The sequence below is a fragment of the Olea europaea genome, unplaced genomic scaffold, assembly GCF_002742605.1.
Source record: "Olea europaea var. sylvestris unplaced genomic scaffold, O_europaea_v1 scaffold1301, whole genome shotgun sequence".
NCBI lineage: Eukaryota > Viridiplantae > Streptophyta > Magnoliopsida > Lamiales > Oleaceae > Olea > Olea europaea.
This window is the reverse complement of record NW_019230477.1, coordinates 97,651-114,295: the sequence shown is the minus strand read 5'-3', so window position 1 is coordinate 114,295 and position 16,645 is coordinate 97,651. Positions and strand designations below refer to the sequence as shown.

The window sequence follows — 16,645 nt, the reverse complement described above, 5'->3', positions numbered from 1 at the left end:
TTAGAGTCAACAGATTGACCCCGTCTGTGGAAAGCCATACTATAACCACGAGCGACCGTGTGGAAGAAGCTTATCGAAAAGAATAATTGAATATCCCTCTTGAAAAAGGATTTGTTCTTGCAAAAGAACAAGTGGAAGCCCCACAACTTAGAAACAATCTGAGATCGGAATAGAAGAGAATGAGTTCAGACAAGGATGTACCCCCTACGAGGGTAAAAGAAAATGTGGGAATGTCTCCACCGACAGTTGCCCCTACTGCTCGGCATCGGCCTCACCACCACAACAGAAAAGGTCGGATGCGGATGACCACTCAATTGTCAAGGGAAATGGCCACCATGGCTGCAAACATGAGGGTCATTGCTAGTCAAAATAAGGTCATGAGAAAGCTTATGGCCCAAACGCAGAGCCAGGGAGGCTTTTCCATTCCTCCCTATACCTCCCAAGAACATTACGACCAAGATGAGGAAGTTCAAAGTCAAAGGGCTATACCGACAGAATACAGTTGAGGGAAGAGCCCCATGGAAAGGGAAGTAAATGTTGATGTTTCCTCCAATTATGCTGCTGGCCGACCTACCGAGGCCTGGCATAACCAGGACAACTTTCCACCAACATATGAGCCAGAACAAAGATCTAGAAAGTCTAACAGCGTCTTTGACAGAATTAGCCCCGCAGTACCGAGGCACATGCAACAACAACGCGAGCCTCGGAATAGACCACAGCCCCCACCTCCAATGTCTCATCAGCCGGAGGAAAGGCATGAGAATGCCCCCCGTGCTGCTCCGCCTAGAAATAGACGCCAAAGGAGGGAAGAGGAGGCTAGGACCCAGGCTGGACCCTCTCACCAAATACCTAGGTATGAAGTCGAGGAAAATAATGACTCAAATGAACAACAGAGGTCCTATGACTTCGACGATGACGATGAAAATCTGCCATTCTCAAGGGAACTAAGAAATGCCCAGGTTCCGGGCCACTATGTGATGTCCAAGATACCAAAGTATGACAGGAGAGATGACCTAAAGAAACACCTAAGCGCTTATAAAACTCATATGAGCCTTAGAGGTGCCACCCCAGCTGTGAAGTGTAGAGCTTTTCATTTAACACTTAGCGGAGTGGCTAAAATTTGGTATAGTCGACTACTGTCTGGAAGCATAAGGAGTTGGCCGAAATTCAAGACCACTTTCCTAAAGAGGTTTGCAGTGAGCATGGAGGTAGAAGCCCCCATCCAACGTCTTCAAGACATGAGGCAGGCACATGGGGAATCCCTAAAAAGTTTTTTATCATGCTTTACCTACGAAATGATGTATTGCATGCAAGTTATCGATCGTGAAGCTTTGTCTACCTTAAGAGGAGGTTTGAATATGAAAACCCTGTTATGAAGGGACGTGCAAAACCAAGATCCCACCACCTACGATGCCCTATTGGAAATGATAAGGTGGGAGATTATTAATGAAAAATTAATTGAGCACCGGAATCGGGCCAGCAGAGACCTCCTACCTCAACAAAGACAGCATGCCAGGGGACCGACCTCCCACGTGATGGACTACTAGATGAACCCACCTGGTGGTGGAAATTCAGGGCAAGCACTTGCTGCTGCTACTTTGAACTCGGTTCCAACTTTGGTATATGAAGATGTCAATCCAACAACTACCGACCGCAAGCAGGGACTTCACAACAGCCCCCCCTCCCCCGTAGAGGAAGAGGTCGGGAGCGCGGTTGAGGACCTAGGAATAGGACTAATCAAAACCCCCTCTATTATTGTACGTACCACCACTCCTACGGTCATGACACGTCAGAGTGTAGGGAGTACGCATACCGCAATCGACGGGAAAACCCCCAAGACAGGAGGAATGATTCGCCGCACGCGAACAGGCCCCTGCCTGGGAATGACTAGCGACCTAGGCGTGAGGAGGTCGCCCCTGCTAGTGAGATGTCTCCCCCCGCCGAATGGAACATATCGCTGATAGAACTAGGGAGGGACACAGGCATCGAGGGAACCGCTATGTATGAGAGGAGGCCCCTATTCACGAAATAGACACCATATTTGGAGGCCTCTACGTGGGAGGGAAAACTTGGAACGCAAAACAAAATTACGCCTAAGAGGCCAAACGCCTCCCACTAACCAGTTATATCATAGACAATAGCTCCCGAAGAAATCAAGTACCACCCATCGTCTTCACCCATGAAAACTCTAAAGGAGTTCACTACCCCTATTGTGATACACTTATGGTAAGGACTGTTGTGGCCCGAAATGGACTCAAGCGAATGCTAGTAGACAATGAAAGCTCTGTTAACATCCTATTCAAGTCCACCTTTGACAAGATAATCCTGGACCATGAACTGACGCCCACCTCCACTCCTCTATATGGATTTACCGGAGATAGTTTGACTCCGAGAGGAAAGATAACATTGGCAATAGAGATGGGAGAGTCCTCCCAAACCACCATGAACTTCATGAAATTCCTTATTGCAGACAATCGGTCGACCTACCACGGAGTCTTGGGTAGACTAGCCTTGAAGGAGTTGGGAGCCGTTACTTCCAGCTACCACTTATGCATGAAACTCCCAACTGGGAACGAGGTGATAACAGTGAGAGGTGATCAAAGGGGATTCAGAGAATGCTACCTAAGCTCTATCAGAAAGGTTAAGCCCAGAGACATAGACGCCATCTTGACTGATGTGGATACGAAAAACATCCTAAATGAGGCCCCTCCCGAACGAGAAGATGTTGACATGATTGACGCGCCTCCCGAGCAGGAAGAACTCTCCATGATCGATGAGATCGATCTCCGCATGATTGAGCACCAACCCCAAATTACTCCGGTTGAGGAGCTAGAAAGCTTCTCGATCGACCCCCGCGATCCCGCGAAAGTGTTGAAAGTAGGCATAGGCTTGAGCAATGACATGAAAGAAAGATCGAAAAGCTTTCTTTGCAAGAACCTTGACGTCTTTACCTTGAGGCATGAGGACATGGTGGGCATAGACCCCAAAGTCAGCTGCCACCACCTAAAGATAGATTCTAAGGTTGCCCCGCACTGACAGAAGAGAAGAGCCCTCACCTCGAAAGATATGAGGCTCTGAAGGAAGAAGTACAGAAGCTAATCAAGAATAGCTTCATCAGAGAGGTCATCTACCCGAAGTGGGTTTCCAACCCGGTGTTAGTCAAGAAGCACAATGGTAAGTAGAGGGTATGCATTGACTTCACCAATCTCAATAAAGCATGCCCCAAAGACAACTTCCCACTTTCGAGAATTGATTAATTGGTAGACTTCACTGCCGGGCATGAGCTCCTGAGCTTCATGAATGCCTACTCTGGCTACAACCAAATACTCATGTACCCGTCCGATGAGAAAAACACCTCCTTTATCACTGACAGAGGCCTTTCCTGCTACAAGATGATACCCTTCGGGTTGAAAAATGCCAGGGCCACCTACCAAAGACTTGTTAACAGAATGTTTGTAGACCTCATCGTCAAGACAATGGAAGTCTACGTTGACGATATGCTTGTAAAAAGCCTGAAGGCCGACGACCATGTGATGCACTTGGATAACACTTTCAGAATTCTCAGGAGGTACATGATGAAGCTAAACCCACTCAAGTGTGACTTTGGTGTTGCCTCTGGCAAGTTGTACATGGTCAACCAAAGAGGAATCAAAGCCAACCTTGAAAAGATCAATGCCTTACTCGAGATGACATCACCCTAGAAATCGAAGGAAGTCCAAAGCCTAACAGGACGGGTGGCAGCCCTCGGCCGCTTTGTCTCCAAGACCACTGATAAATGCCTCCCGTTCTTTAAGGTATTGAAAGTCGGGAAGAAGTTCGAATGGAATGAGGAATGTGAAGAGACTTTCCAGGGCCTGAAAATGCACCTAGGGCAGGCCCCCTCCTCTCCAAGCCTAAGCCCGACGATATCCTCCGGCTGTACTTGGCCATTTCCAACAAGGCCATCAGTGCGGTTCTAACCCGACAGAAAGGAACCACCCAACTCCCCATTTATTACACCAGCAAGGCACTCCTGTCTCTGGAATCCTGCTATCCTGATATGGAGAAGCTAGCCTTAGCCTTGATCATAGCCTCTACGAAGCTGAGGCCCTATTTCCAAGCACACACCATTCATGTGCTGACCAACTTCCCTTGGAGGCAAGTGCTACAGAAGCCAGATGCCTCAGGAAGACTATTGAAATGGGCAGTGGAGCTAAGCGAATTCGACACTGTCTTTAAAACAAGGGCAGCCATCATGGGCCAAGCTTTAGCTGATTTTGTAGCAGAGTTCACCAATGTACCCGAGGTGGAAGAGGTTATGGAACCTGTTGAGCCCCCCACGTGGAACTTGTTCGTGGACGGTTCGGCTGGAGAAAAGGTTCGGAGCTGGAGTAGTCATTGTCAGCCCAGAAGGTCACAAGTTGAACTCAGCTGTGAGGTTTGGATTTAAGGCCACCAACAACGCTACTGAATATGAGGCGCTCCTCGCAGGCCTCAAATTAACCAAAGAAATGCAAGTAAGGAGGCTACGTATCAACAGTGACTCCCAGCTGGAAGTAAGCCAAGTGAATGACAGTTTTTCAGCTAGGGATAAAACCATGGCCTTCTACTTGAAGATGGTGATGAACCTCCTCCCATCTTTTGAAAAATTCGAAATAATACAGATTCCTCGCTTCGAGAATAAACATGCAGATACACTCTCTAAACTCGCGACCAGCAATGACTCCGAACTACTTACAACAGTACCAATTGAGCACCTCCTCACGCCGTCAACCAAGGCTTCGAAGGTGATGTGGGTCGGAAGCACCCCCACCTGGATGCAACCAATCATAGCCTACCTAAGGGACCAGGTCCTATCCACTAACAACGATGAGGCTTACAATCTAAGAAGGAGGTCAGCTCATTTCTTCTTCATTGATGACGTACTCTACAAAAGAAGCTTCTCTTCCCCACTTGTTCGCTGCGTTGGGGGAGACGAGGCCACTTACATTCTAAGGAAAATCCACGAAGGTGTTTGTGGTAATCATTCAGGAGAACTAGCCTTGGCACAAAAAGTACTGAGATAAGGTTTCTACTGGCCCACCTTGAAAAAGGATGCGCTTCAATTTGTGCGCAAATGTGACAAGTGCTAGCGGTTCTCCCCCAATAAGAGACAACCCTCACATGAGCTAACTGCTATCTCCAGCCCATGGCCCTTCTCCAAGTGATGGGTGGATCTGATAGGTCCTTTGTTTAAAGGCAGAGGAGACGCGAGCTTTGCCATTGTAGCCATTGATTACTTCACGAAGTGGGTTGAGGCCGAACTGCTGGGAAAAATCACAGAAGCAAACACCTCCAAATTCTTTTGGAAGAACATCATATGTCGGTTTGAAATTTTCCACTCCATAGTTTCAGATAATGGAAGGCAACTCGATAATAAGAAGGTTAGGAACCTATGCGAAGAACTTGGAATCAAGAAGCACTTCTCAACGCCTCATCACCCTCAAGCCAATGGCTAAGTTGAGGCTGTAAACAAAACTATCAAACATGTCTTCAAAAAGAAGCTGGATGCCTCAAAAGGATCCTGGGCTGACGAGTTGCCTCAAGTACTTTGGGCAATCCGAACTACCGCCAGAACTCCCACGGGAGAAATTCCTTTCCTCATGGCTTATGGAACCGAAGCCATGAGCCCCGTCGAGGTCAGCTTACCATCATCGCGTCGCTTGCACTTCAGTGAAATAACTAATGATGAGCTACGGAGGTTCAACCTCGACTTCATGGATGAAAGAAGAGACGACTCCTAGCTGAGGCTCACTACTTACCAAAGGAAGATGACTAAATATTTTAACTCCAAGGTGAAGAAGAGGTCCTTCCGAATCAATGATTTAGTCCTTAGGAAAGTCTTCCTCTTCTCCAAAGTGCCAGGCGAAGGTACCTTGAGTCCAAACTGGGAAGGTCTCTACAGAATCAAAGAAGAAGTCCGACCCAGCACCTACAAAATTGAAGATATGGATGGCAAGACATAGCCTCGTCCATGAAATATTGAACATCTTAGAATTTACTACCAATGATTGTACTGCATCACTGGACGAATTTTCCCAACTTATGTAATGGATTTCCAGCTTTGATAAAATTTCATTTAAATTCAGATACTCGCAAAACGTGGGAGCTTCGAAGGAGAAGTCCTGATCCGCAACTCTTGGGTCACCTCGCCTGAACTCCGAGGCTCAATCCACATGCCTTCCTTTGGCGAGGCTGAACGCCAAATGAAGAAGCCTCTCTATGGCTGCACCATCCACCATGAAGGGAAGCGTGGGAGCCTCGGAAGAGAAGTCCTGATCCCCAACTCAAGGGTCATCTCGCCTGAACTCCGAGACTCACTCCACATGCCTTCCTTTGGCGAGGATGAACGTCAAAGGAAAAAGCCTCTTCATAGCTGCACCATCCACCATGAAGGGAAGCATGGGAGCCTCGGAGGAAAGGTCCTGATCCCCAACTCTGGGGTCACCTTGCTTGAACTTCGAGGCTTACTCTACATGGCTTCCTTTGGCGAGGCTGAACGCCAAAGGAAGAAGCCTCTCCATGGCTGCACCATCCACCATGTAGGGAAGTGTGGGAGCCTCGGAAGAGAGGTCCTGTTCCCCAACTCTGGGGTCACCTTGCCAGAATTTCGAGGCTCACTCCACTTGTCTTCCTTTGGCGATACTGAACACCAAAGGAAGAAGCCTCAACATGTACACCTCACCCACCATTGTTTTACCTCCCTAATTCGAACTCAATGGAAATATCTAGTCAAATAACCCAAGTGCAATTTGGGCGTCGTAGTTTATTTCAAGTATCGAAACCTAAGTGCAACCAGTTAACTCATCGTTTACATTGCTTGATTATTAACTCATCCTTAAGCTTGATTATTACAATGGAAGTTAAATTGTCAAGTTCGGATTGTTAGCTCAGACTTATGCGTGGATATTTACCGAGCTCCGTGCGCTGTCGTTGATTTTCATTGACGTTGAGAATTGAAAATACTTGCAAAACATTGATTTTCAATGACATTGAACATGATATTACAAGAGGGGAGCCTGAGGCCAGTACATCAGAATGAATTAAGGACAAACTATGCTACTTATGCTGATGGTGGCACTGCCTCGACAGAATGCACCTCTGCAGTCTGAGTTTCAAAAGTGTCTGCTTCTTTGTCCTCTACCGCTTCATCACAGACCGCTTTCTCAGCAGGCATCTGAGGAACTTCATCAACAAAGTCCGACCTCAGGTCGACATTTGGGAAAATCTCCTCAGAACTATCCAGCACCTCAGCATAGGCAAAGTTCTTCCAATACAACTCGAAGTGTTGATACTCCTCGGTGAGGTGGAAGTTGGCAATGTAATCCTTAACTGCCTCCTCCCTTGCCCTCTTCACCTCATCAACGTGCCACTTTATTTGGTCATTCAGAAAGTTGTAGGCATCCCTGGCCCCAACAAGTTCAAGATTTGCTTTCTCCAGGGCCTCAACAGTGACCTTCTATTGATTATTTGATGTCTCCACCTTCTTAGTGAGGGAAGCCACTTCACACCGAGACTCGTAAGCCTCCTTCTTCAAGGCCTCTATTTGGGTCAAGGCAGATTCCAACTTGGTTGTATCTTCAATCTTTTGGGCCTTCATCTCCTCCACCTCGGCCTTTATTTTCTTTAGTTCCTCCTCTGTGGAGGCCAACTTGTCCCTGGAGGACTTATTCCTCGTCTGAAAGTCGACGAGTGTTTCCCTACACTCAAGTGCAAGGCCCAAGGTCTTTACACTTTAGCTCACCAAGGCCCTGATGAGGTCCACCGCATCGTAGCTTTAGGCGTGCAGCTGCCACCTGTCGGTCCAAAATTTGTAAAAACTCTCTGTAACTCCTCGGATCTCGGCAGGCAGCGCATCTAACAATGCAGGCGCAGCACCTCATCATGACCCGCAAGAAAATTAGGGGACTTCCCTTGAGTCCTTGCTGGCCTCTGCTTGGCCGCTTCCTCCTCTGCTGCCCTCTTGGCAGTCTCCTCCCTGGCCTCCTCAACCTCAGCTTTTCTCACCATTTCTACCTTCACTGTCTTCATGGCAGAGTCCAGTAGCTTCGGCTGAGGAGGGACATCCTTGTTTGAATGGGACATCGATGTCCCAAACTTTCTCGAAGAACTGGTGACGTGAACTAGCTTCTTCTTCTTGTGGAAGTCCTCAGGGACCTTTTCTTTACCCCGAGCCTCCTTCGCTTTCTCTGACTTATGGGGGGTCTCCTCCACGGACCCCCTAGAGCTGTCGTCCTTGGACAGCCTCTCCAACTGGCCCCTGAGCTCCTTCGCCACATCGGAGCTTGGCTTCAGGGGCCTCATCCCCGCTGTAGAAGTTGCCCTCAGAATCGAAGCCATGTCTGGGACGGGGTACTCCCTTCTCTTGAATTTATCTTTAGATACAATAGGTCAACATTGAATGTCAATTAAGTACAAATTTGATCAAATGAACGCACTTTTTACCCTTGGAGGCCATCAATTCAAAATCTATGAAGTATCGACTTCGGTCAATGAGGTGGTCAAAGTGGTGAAGCTTTAAAGGTCGCATATATATGTCCTCTATGACCTCGAACTCCCCCTTGCGGAGCTTAAACCTCATACTTGAATCTGCAAAATAAGTGGCAATAGTTAGCAGACAATTAAGAAGCTACTTAGAAAATTTAATCTCAAACTTGGTCACTCACGAGCTTCGTAGTACTGGGTCGGTACTGTGCAATCCACGACCTTATCCCCCTCAACCGCCTGCCACTTTTCCTGAACCCAGAACCACAACTCATTCCATCTCTTGATGGAAAAAGGCAACCCCACCACGAAGGGTGCGTGAGCCTCCCAGGGTGTGAGATAATACCACACCCTCGACTCGTCTTTACTCAACACACGAGGCTGAAAAAGGGTCTGAAAGACGTGCAGATGCATATCCTCCCTTAACGACACTTCTTTCCACAAAAAATATGACCCCACTAGCTGGCTCCAACCATTCGACAGAACCTGGGTCGGTGACAACATAAAGTTTCTAAGCACAGCCCTAAAGAAGGGGTACAGAGGAAGACGCATACCTGCCTTGAACAAGTATTCACTTACAGCCACACATCCGGGCCTCGGAAAACATGCCCTTTCGTGGGCCTTGGGGACTAACATCTCCACGTAATGGGGGACGCAATATTTCTCCCTAATTTCCTCCAACTTCTTCAGGGTTATGTTTGACACTATCCTAGCAGCCCCCAATTCTTCATCATAATCTATAGGCTCCTGGCCATGGCGTAATACTCCACCTCAGATTCCCCACTCAGACAGCCCCCTCACCCAACCTAGCTATGGTCACTAATTCTCTACCCGAAGTGGACTCCATATAAAAAGTTTGGAAAATCACAGAAGAAATGATCCTTGCAAAAAAAAAAAAAAAAAAATCCTACGGGAATGACTAACAAACAACGAACTGCGAAACGCCGGAGTTTGAAATTGGAGGACAACTTTGGACGCCAGAAACAACGAAAGGCAGAAAACACATCAAACAAACCGTGAAGAAGGGTTCAAAATGAAAATCTTTAGCCTTTTATAGAGAGCCAAGACAAACTCCATCCCTTGGATGAAGGCCTCATGAATCTCAGCCCTCCAATTCAGTGTTAAATCCGAAGCGTAGAATTTAAATTGTTTTGAAATCTTCGTCTCAGATTCGAACGTGCTCCTCACATACCTCTTCAAACGCGTCTCCTTCTAGAAGGTCCACCTGTAACCATCATTGCGCATTCAATGCTGTAGCCATACATGCCTTGGAAGTCGAAACGGTTCGACTGCCTTTTCTTGGTAACATGCACAAAATATCAAATCATTGGCAAAATATCGAAAACAACATCTTCACAAGCCTCGGCAAGTTCAATCAACACACCGTCTCGGCTTTCCCTTCTGCTTCTACGCAAATTCTCGGCATGTTCAATCAACACACCACCTCGGCTTTCCTTTCTACTTCTACGCAGATTCAGCCACTTCACAAGCCTCGGCATGTTCAATCAACACACCGCCTCGGCCTCCCATTTTGCTTCTACGCAGATTCAGCACTTCACAAGCCTCGGCATGTTCAATCAACACACCACCTCGACCTCCCATTCTGCTTCTACGCAGATTCAGCCATTTCATAAGCCTCGGCATGTTCAATTAACACATCGCCTCGACCTCCCATTCTGCTTCTACGCAAATTCACCCACCTCCCAAGCCTCGGCATGATCAATCAACACACCGCCTCGACTTCTTCTGCTTCTACAAAAATTCACCCACCTCACAAGCCTCGGTATGTTCAATCAACTCACCGTCTCGGCTTCCTCTCCTGTTTCTACGCAAATTCAGCCACTTCACAAGCCTCGACATGTTCAATCAACACACCGCCTCGGCCTCCCATTTTGCTTCTACGCAGATTCAACCACTTCACAAGCCTCGGCCTGTTCAATCAACACAACGCCTCGACTTCTTCTTCTGCTTCTACGCAAATTCACCCACCTCACAAGCCTCGACATGTTCAATCAACTTACCGCGTCGGCTTCCTCTCCTGCTTCTATGCAAATTCAGCCACTTTTCAAGCCTCGACATGTTCAATCAACACACCGTCTCGGCTTCCTCTTCTGCTTCTACGCAGATTCAGCCACTTCACAAGCCTCAGCATGTTCAATCAACACACCGCCTCGGCTTCTTTTTTTGCTTCTACGCAAATTCAACTACCTCACAAGCATCTGCATGTTCAATCAACTCACCGTCTCGGCTTCCCTTTCTACTTCTACGTAGATTCAGCCACTTCACAAGCCTCGGCATGTTCAATCAACACACCGCCCTCGGCTTCTTCTTTTGCTTCCTCGCAGTTCAGTCACCTTTTCCAACCACAGCAACACCACCACTTTCAACTTCAACCATGATATAAATATCTATACTTGAACTTGGGTGACTATTAGCTAAGGTACAAAAAATTTCTCAGTTTTTACCCCACACCCTTTACCATAATAAAAGTCCACGTATTACATAAAATGACCATACTTGTATTTGCGGAACTATTGTTACGTGTTGAAACACTTAGCCGACCCATTGGGGCCCATGACCCACTTTCTGTTGAACCACGTGGTATCTTATCCAAGGCCCCCATCCCAATAATAACACTAGCATATTATAATAGCACCAGGCATGGTCCAAGTGCTGCCACCGAAGCTAATACGCCGAGGAGATCTCGTAGCCGAGGCCATTCTATCCCGAAATCCTGAGGCTTTAAGTAGCACTGTTCCCCAGAGATCCGGTCTTACATAAGGATCTTCCCTGAGTGATTGATGGGACACCCATCATAGAGCACAAGTGCATTGTCTTGTCAATATAGTGGCAGAGCCGCCAGTTAATTAATGTGCAACAGGCTAGGAAGTCAAATGTGACACCTATAATTGGACATGTAAAATTACGAGATGAGGCTACGTGTACTCCCAACCAAGGGCCACGATCTAAGTTTTAATACTATAAATACTCTTCATGTATCTCTTACAAGGGTAAAGCAAGAATCAATAGAAGAAGCAAGACTTTACTCAAATCTCTCTTATTATTTTGCAACACAATACGCGTTTACACATTTTCACATACACATTTATAAACATCGATTGGTAATTATTGTACAATCGATTTACGAACATCTAGTCGAATTCCAAACGTCTTCATCCCACATCGTTGAGCTACTCCCACGCCCTTGATCTGTCCGTTTAAGACCATCCACGTGTTTTAGCGTCTTGAACCAAGCTTACGTACGCGCGGTTGGATTCGATATCTGTTGACAACATATTCTGGTGTCAACAAAAATTAAACGATAATGCTAATAAAAACGTTTATGTTAGATGAGTTGTCCTTTTAAACTGTACTTTATAAAGAATTGAAAAACATGAGAAATACGTGTTTGGGAAGCGATTATTATGCCCATGTTTGAGCCACATTATTGGAATGAATTAAATAGTATATTAATAGGAAATGTGTGGTTAAAAAATAAGAAAATTTTTTAAATTTGCGTGTAATATTATTTTATTAAAAATGTGTAGTTAAAATAAATTTAAATCACTATTGAATAATATATTTTTTTCCAAAAAATGTGACTCAAATAGGACCTATACTCTTATATATATATATATTTCACAGGATTCATAACCATTATTAGCCTCCGTTTGGTCCCCATTAAATTAAATTAGATTTTTTTCTTTCTTATTTTCAATTACACAATCTTCTATAAAATAATATTACACGTAAATCGAAAATTTTTCCTTCTTTTTCAATAATTCATTTTTCAAAAAAATACTATTCCACCCATATCAATTTGAAAAAAGCAGGGCCAAACGGGCTTAATTTATTATCTAAGTTTTCAAAGGCCAATTACCTAAAATCTTTATTTTATTATTTCACAAACATAAAACATAAATCTTTCATCAAATTCAGTCTCCTAACAGATCTTCGCAGTTTTCTCCATAATCAAACTCTTCGCCGAAATCCACGCGTCTGCTAAATCAATCTGGACCGTCCACGTGTACATCAGCAAGTTGTAGTGTTGTACCGCATAATAATTTTTTTTTTTTTTTAGCGCCAAAATTTCGAGCCTTTTTACAGTTCTCTAAAGTCCTTTAAGTCGGAATCCAACGACTCCTAGCAAATGTCACCTTCTGATCAGAACTTTAAGTCTCATCCGTCCAATCATATCCCATTGCTCATCCATCCGTCCATTCCGTGCAAACTGAAATTTCAAAATAGTGTATAAAGAGAATTCTACTTAAATATAAAACCTTATGAGCTATCTCGTTAATTCAAATCCCTGTTTGAAAAATCTTAACCCATTATCTGTTTCTTTTTCGAACCAAATCTTGATTAATTTTTGGCAAACAATTTGAGGGATAAGAGAGGGCCATCAATTTTGAAGAAAAATTTTCATTTTTAAGTACAAGAGCGTGAAAGGGCAGCTTGTTAAACTAAGAATTGGAGGGATTCCCATGTAATTTTCGCAGGAAAAATGTTGTAACTTGAGTGCATGCAATTGGAGAAAGTTTATTTTGTTTTCATTTACAGATTCGATATTTTGGGTGATGGGGCAGAGTGAAAAGGCGTCCCCGGCGCCGGAGAAGGCGGAGTTTACCGCTGCGAAGAAGCAGTTGGATTTCACGGTTAATTTTAAAGCCTCAATGCTAGATTCGGGAGCGAGTTTCAATGGGAATGTGATATTGCCGGAGCATCCGCAGGCTCAGTTACAGTCCAAGTTGCTGGCCTTATCGCAGCCGAAGAAATTGCATGCCAATGCAAGTTCTCAATCGCCGCCGACAGTGGTGGCACAACTTAAATCTCCGCCAGGAACAGTGACGCCAGTAGCGCCGCGGTTAGCTCGCCCCGTGAAACCCATGCCGGTGCCTCGGCATAAACCTACAATGCAGCCAATAGTGTAAGGCCTTCGGTTTTATGTGCATAATTTTTCCCTAGTTTAATTGTTGTTTTCGCTTTGCTGTTGGGATTGAATTTTGAATATTGATGGATTAAAAGGAGTTAATTGTTCCAGTAGTCACCGAACTTGTGTCCGTGTCTTTGATGGGCCACTAAACTTTAAAATGTCGAGTTTTGGCAACTGAATTTTGAAAAATGGTAGATTTTGGTCACTGAACTTAGATCAATGTCTTTTGATTGATTTAAAATGTCGAGTTTTGGTTACTAAACTTAGGTCAATATCTTCGATTGCTCAATGAATTTAGGTCCATGTCTTAGATTGTTCACTGAAATGTAAAATGTCGATTTTTGACCACTGAACTTTGGAATATGCCGTACATTACTTACTAGAATGACTATTAAACTTTGAAAAAATATTGAGTTTACAGTGAATAATGTACAACATTTTTCGAAGTTCAGTGAGTAATGTACAGTATTTTCAAAGTTCAGTGGCCAAAACTTGACTTTTTAAATTTCAGTGAGCAATCGAAGACATTGATCTAAGTTCAGTGACCAAAACTCAATATTTTTCAAAATTCAGTGATCAAAACTCGACATTTTAAAGTGGTCAATCAAAGAAGACCTAAGTTTAGTGACCATTGGAACNATATTTTTCAAAATTCAGTGATCAAAACTCGACATTTTAAAGTGGTCAATCAAAGAAGACCTAAGTTTAGTGACCATTGGAACAATTAACTTGATTAAAACTAAAAGATCAAATTTTGGGCATCTGTTTTTTCGCCGTTCAGTGAGAATATGGTACATAGAATGCAAACGACCTGATTCCAGTTTTGTCACAGCCTAATTGTGAAAACTATGAGTGCCCGTTGCCCATATCAAGCCTTTGATGAAAAATCATGCCCATGAGACACTTGTTGAAGATTAAACTTAAATAACCTTTTTGAAGTATTGAACCATAATTTTACAGGATATGTGTAACTACAATCTAATAGTGAAGACAAAAAAATGTATTTTTGCTTCTTCAGGAAAGTAGCATCTCCAAAATCACGTGAACGGTGTAATATGGAGCAAATGGAGGGCACTCCAAAGAAGAAAAAGCAATGCAATTGCAAAAGTTCGCGATGCTTGAAATTGTAAGTACAATCCCTCATTTGATTAGCAGCTTTCTTTAATAAAATTTTGGCAGTAGGGAGGTATATTCACTTATTCTCTTCTACTGAAACCGGCATTCATCTCACCCAATCATTTGTGAAAAAAGAGGAAAAAAAAAAAAAAAATACTCTCGATGACATATCTGATATGAAGATAAATTCCTCGCGGTTTTTTTACTTATTACTGTCCGCCTCCTGATAAATTTCAAGGTGAGATTCTAATTTAAATAAAACAGAGAGTTTTGTTCTGCCTTTTTTGTGTGTGCTACCACATCCTGTCCCTTAATTTTTTCGTGTTTGGACCATGCATGTACAGATAAATATACATCTCAGGTCATGTGGTTGTTTTGTAGATTCTAAATAATCACGTAACATGTGTTATAAACCCTTTTCATTCTATTTGACCTTCTATCATCCCTTTCTGTTTTTCTTCCTTTTGCTCTTTCATTTTTTTCTTTTCTTTTTGTCTTTTATGACATGTCTTAATTTGATCTTGGTTGGCTGTAGAGAGAATGGATCATAGAAGGTGCAGGATGTTCTTCCATTCCTTTACCTGTTTCTATGCTTATTTGCCAATCTGTGCTTGTTTGGTGGGACTGCGATCAGTATATTCAACTCGTCCTTGCACCTAAATATCAGACCGACTATTTTAATAGATGATATTAGCATAAATATTCTCTTTTGTTAAAACAAGTGTACAGATTTCGAAATAAGCAAACATTGTTGACCAACAGGTACTGTGAGTGCTTTTCCTCTGGGACTTACTGTGATGGATGCAACTGCTTAAATTGTCACAATAACATAGAACACGAGTCTGATAGAAAAGATGTAATGGATGTAATTAAAGAGCGAAATCCAGAGGCCTTTAAACCAAAGATTGCTAACAGTCCACACAAGGCCAGAGACAGTATGGTATGTAACTTGAGCCCTCAATTTATGAAGCATTTTTTTGTATGTATGAATTTGAACTCTTATGGGCTCCATATCATTCCATATGTTGCCTTAAATTTATTTGCAAAAACGAAGTAATTTTATACATGTAACCTAAAGAGCCAAATTTCATCTAACAACCTTACAAATTTTGCATATTATTTTTGTAGATTTCCTTAAATAATATTATTAATTTCCTGGTTAAATATCCATATAAACAAGCAACTAACCATTATTTCATCCTTTCTCAAGCTACTTTGTTTGATTATGTCCACGTATGTGTTATACAGATACAACAACTCTTGATTTTGAGGTTATTCTTGTTCAAATCTGTATATATCCTAATTAGTTCTTACCATATTTAGGTAGACAAATTATTGTAATTACCTGCAAGTCAGCCATGTACTTTGCAATTCTCTTCTTTATATTGAAATGGAAACCCTCCATTGAGAGACAAATGAAACCAATTTGACATAGTATTAGAGCCCTCTTAAATTTTTAAAGTATTATCGCGGTTAACAATTTTTGCTTCTGTTGAGAAATTTTTTGGTTTTGGGCTGTCGGAAACCTCATTAGAGGTTCTTTCAGCAACTTTTGGTAAGTAAAGTGCAGTGCCTTCTGGGTTGTTGGAGTTTTCTGTGGCTCGTTTTCCAGTTCCATTTCTGGTGTGGTGTAATCTATAGGAAGTCGTCGTTCTTGGGAGTTTTCTGGAGCGGCTCTTCAGTCGGAGCATCTGTTCTTGGCGTGTCGATAGGATTCCATTCTTAGGTTTTTTTGTTGGTGGTGTCTATTGATCGGAGCATGGTTAATCTGCAGTATCAAATTTCTGGGTAGGTATCATTTGGTTTAGGCTTTTCTTTGTTGGGCTGAATTGATATAGGTTTGGATTTATTTGTTGTTGGGTTTGGGCTTTCCTTTTATTTAGCTGAACTGATATAGGGTTTGGATTTGTTTGTTATTGGATCAATTTCATAATGGGCATTGGGTTGTGATTGGATTTATTTGTTGTTGGATTGAGGATAACTTTTGAATTAGGCTTTAGTTATGGAGCTGGGCTTGCTATTTTATTGGACTTGAGTTGTTAAATTTTCTACTTTGCTTCATCATGTCAGGAGTAAATTGTATCATTTGTTTTA

General features: G+C 43.5%; 1 protein-coding gene across 2 annotated transcripts in view; it reads left to right on the top strand.

The window, feature by feature from the left end:
- The first annotated feature begins 12,674 nt into the window (after window positions 1-12,674).
- Window positions 12,675-16,645, top strand: part of LOC111374866 (protein tesmin/TSO1-like CXC 5) — a 16,131-nt gene continuing 12,160 nt past the window's right edge. Inside the window, exons 1-3 of one of the 2 annotated variants that reach the window (XM_022997622.1) lie at window positions 12,675-13,429; window positions 14,454-14,561; window positions 15,314-15,491. In XM_022997622.1, the coding sequence (XP_022853390.1) occupies window positions 13,080-13,429; window positions 14,454-14,561; window positions 15,314-15,491 (636 nt within the window). In that variant the 5' untranslated portion in view covers window positions 12,675-13,079. The remainder of the gene's footprint in view (window positions 13,430-14,453; window positions 14,562-15,313; window positions 15,492-16,645) is intronic. The other variant, XM_022997621.1, reaches the window with a different exon arrangement.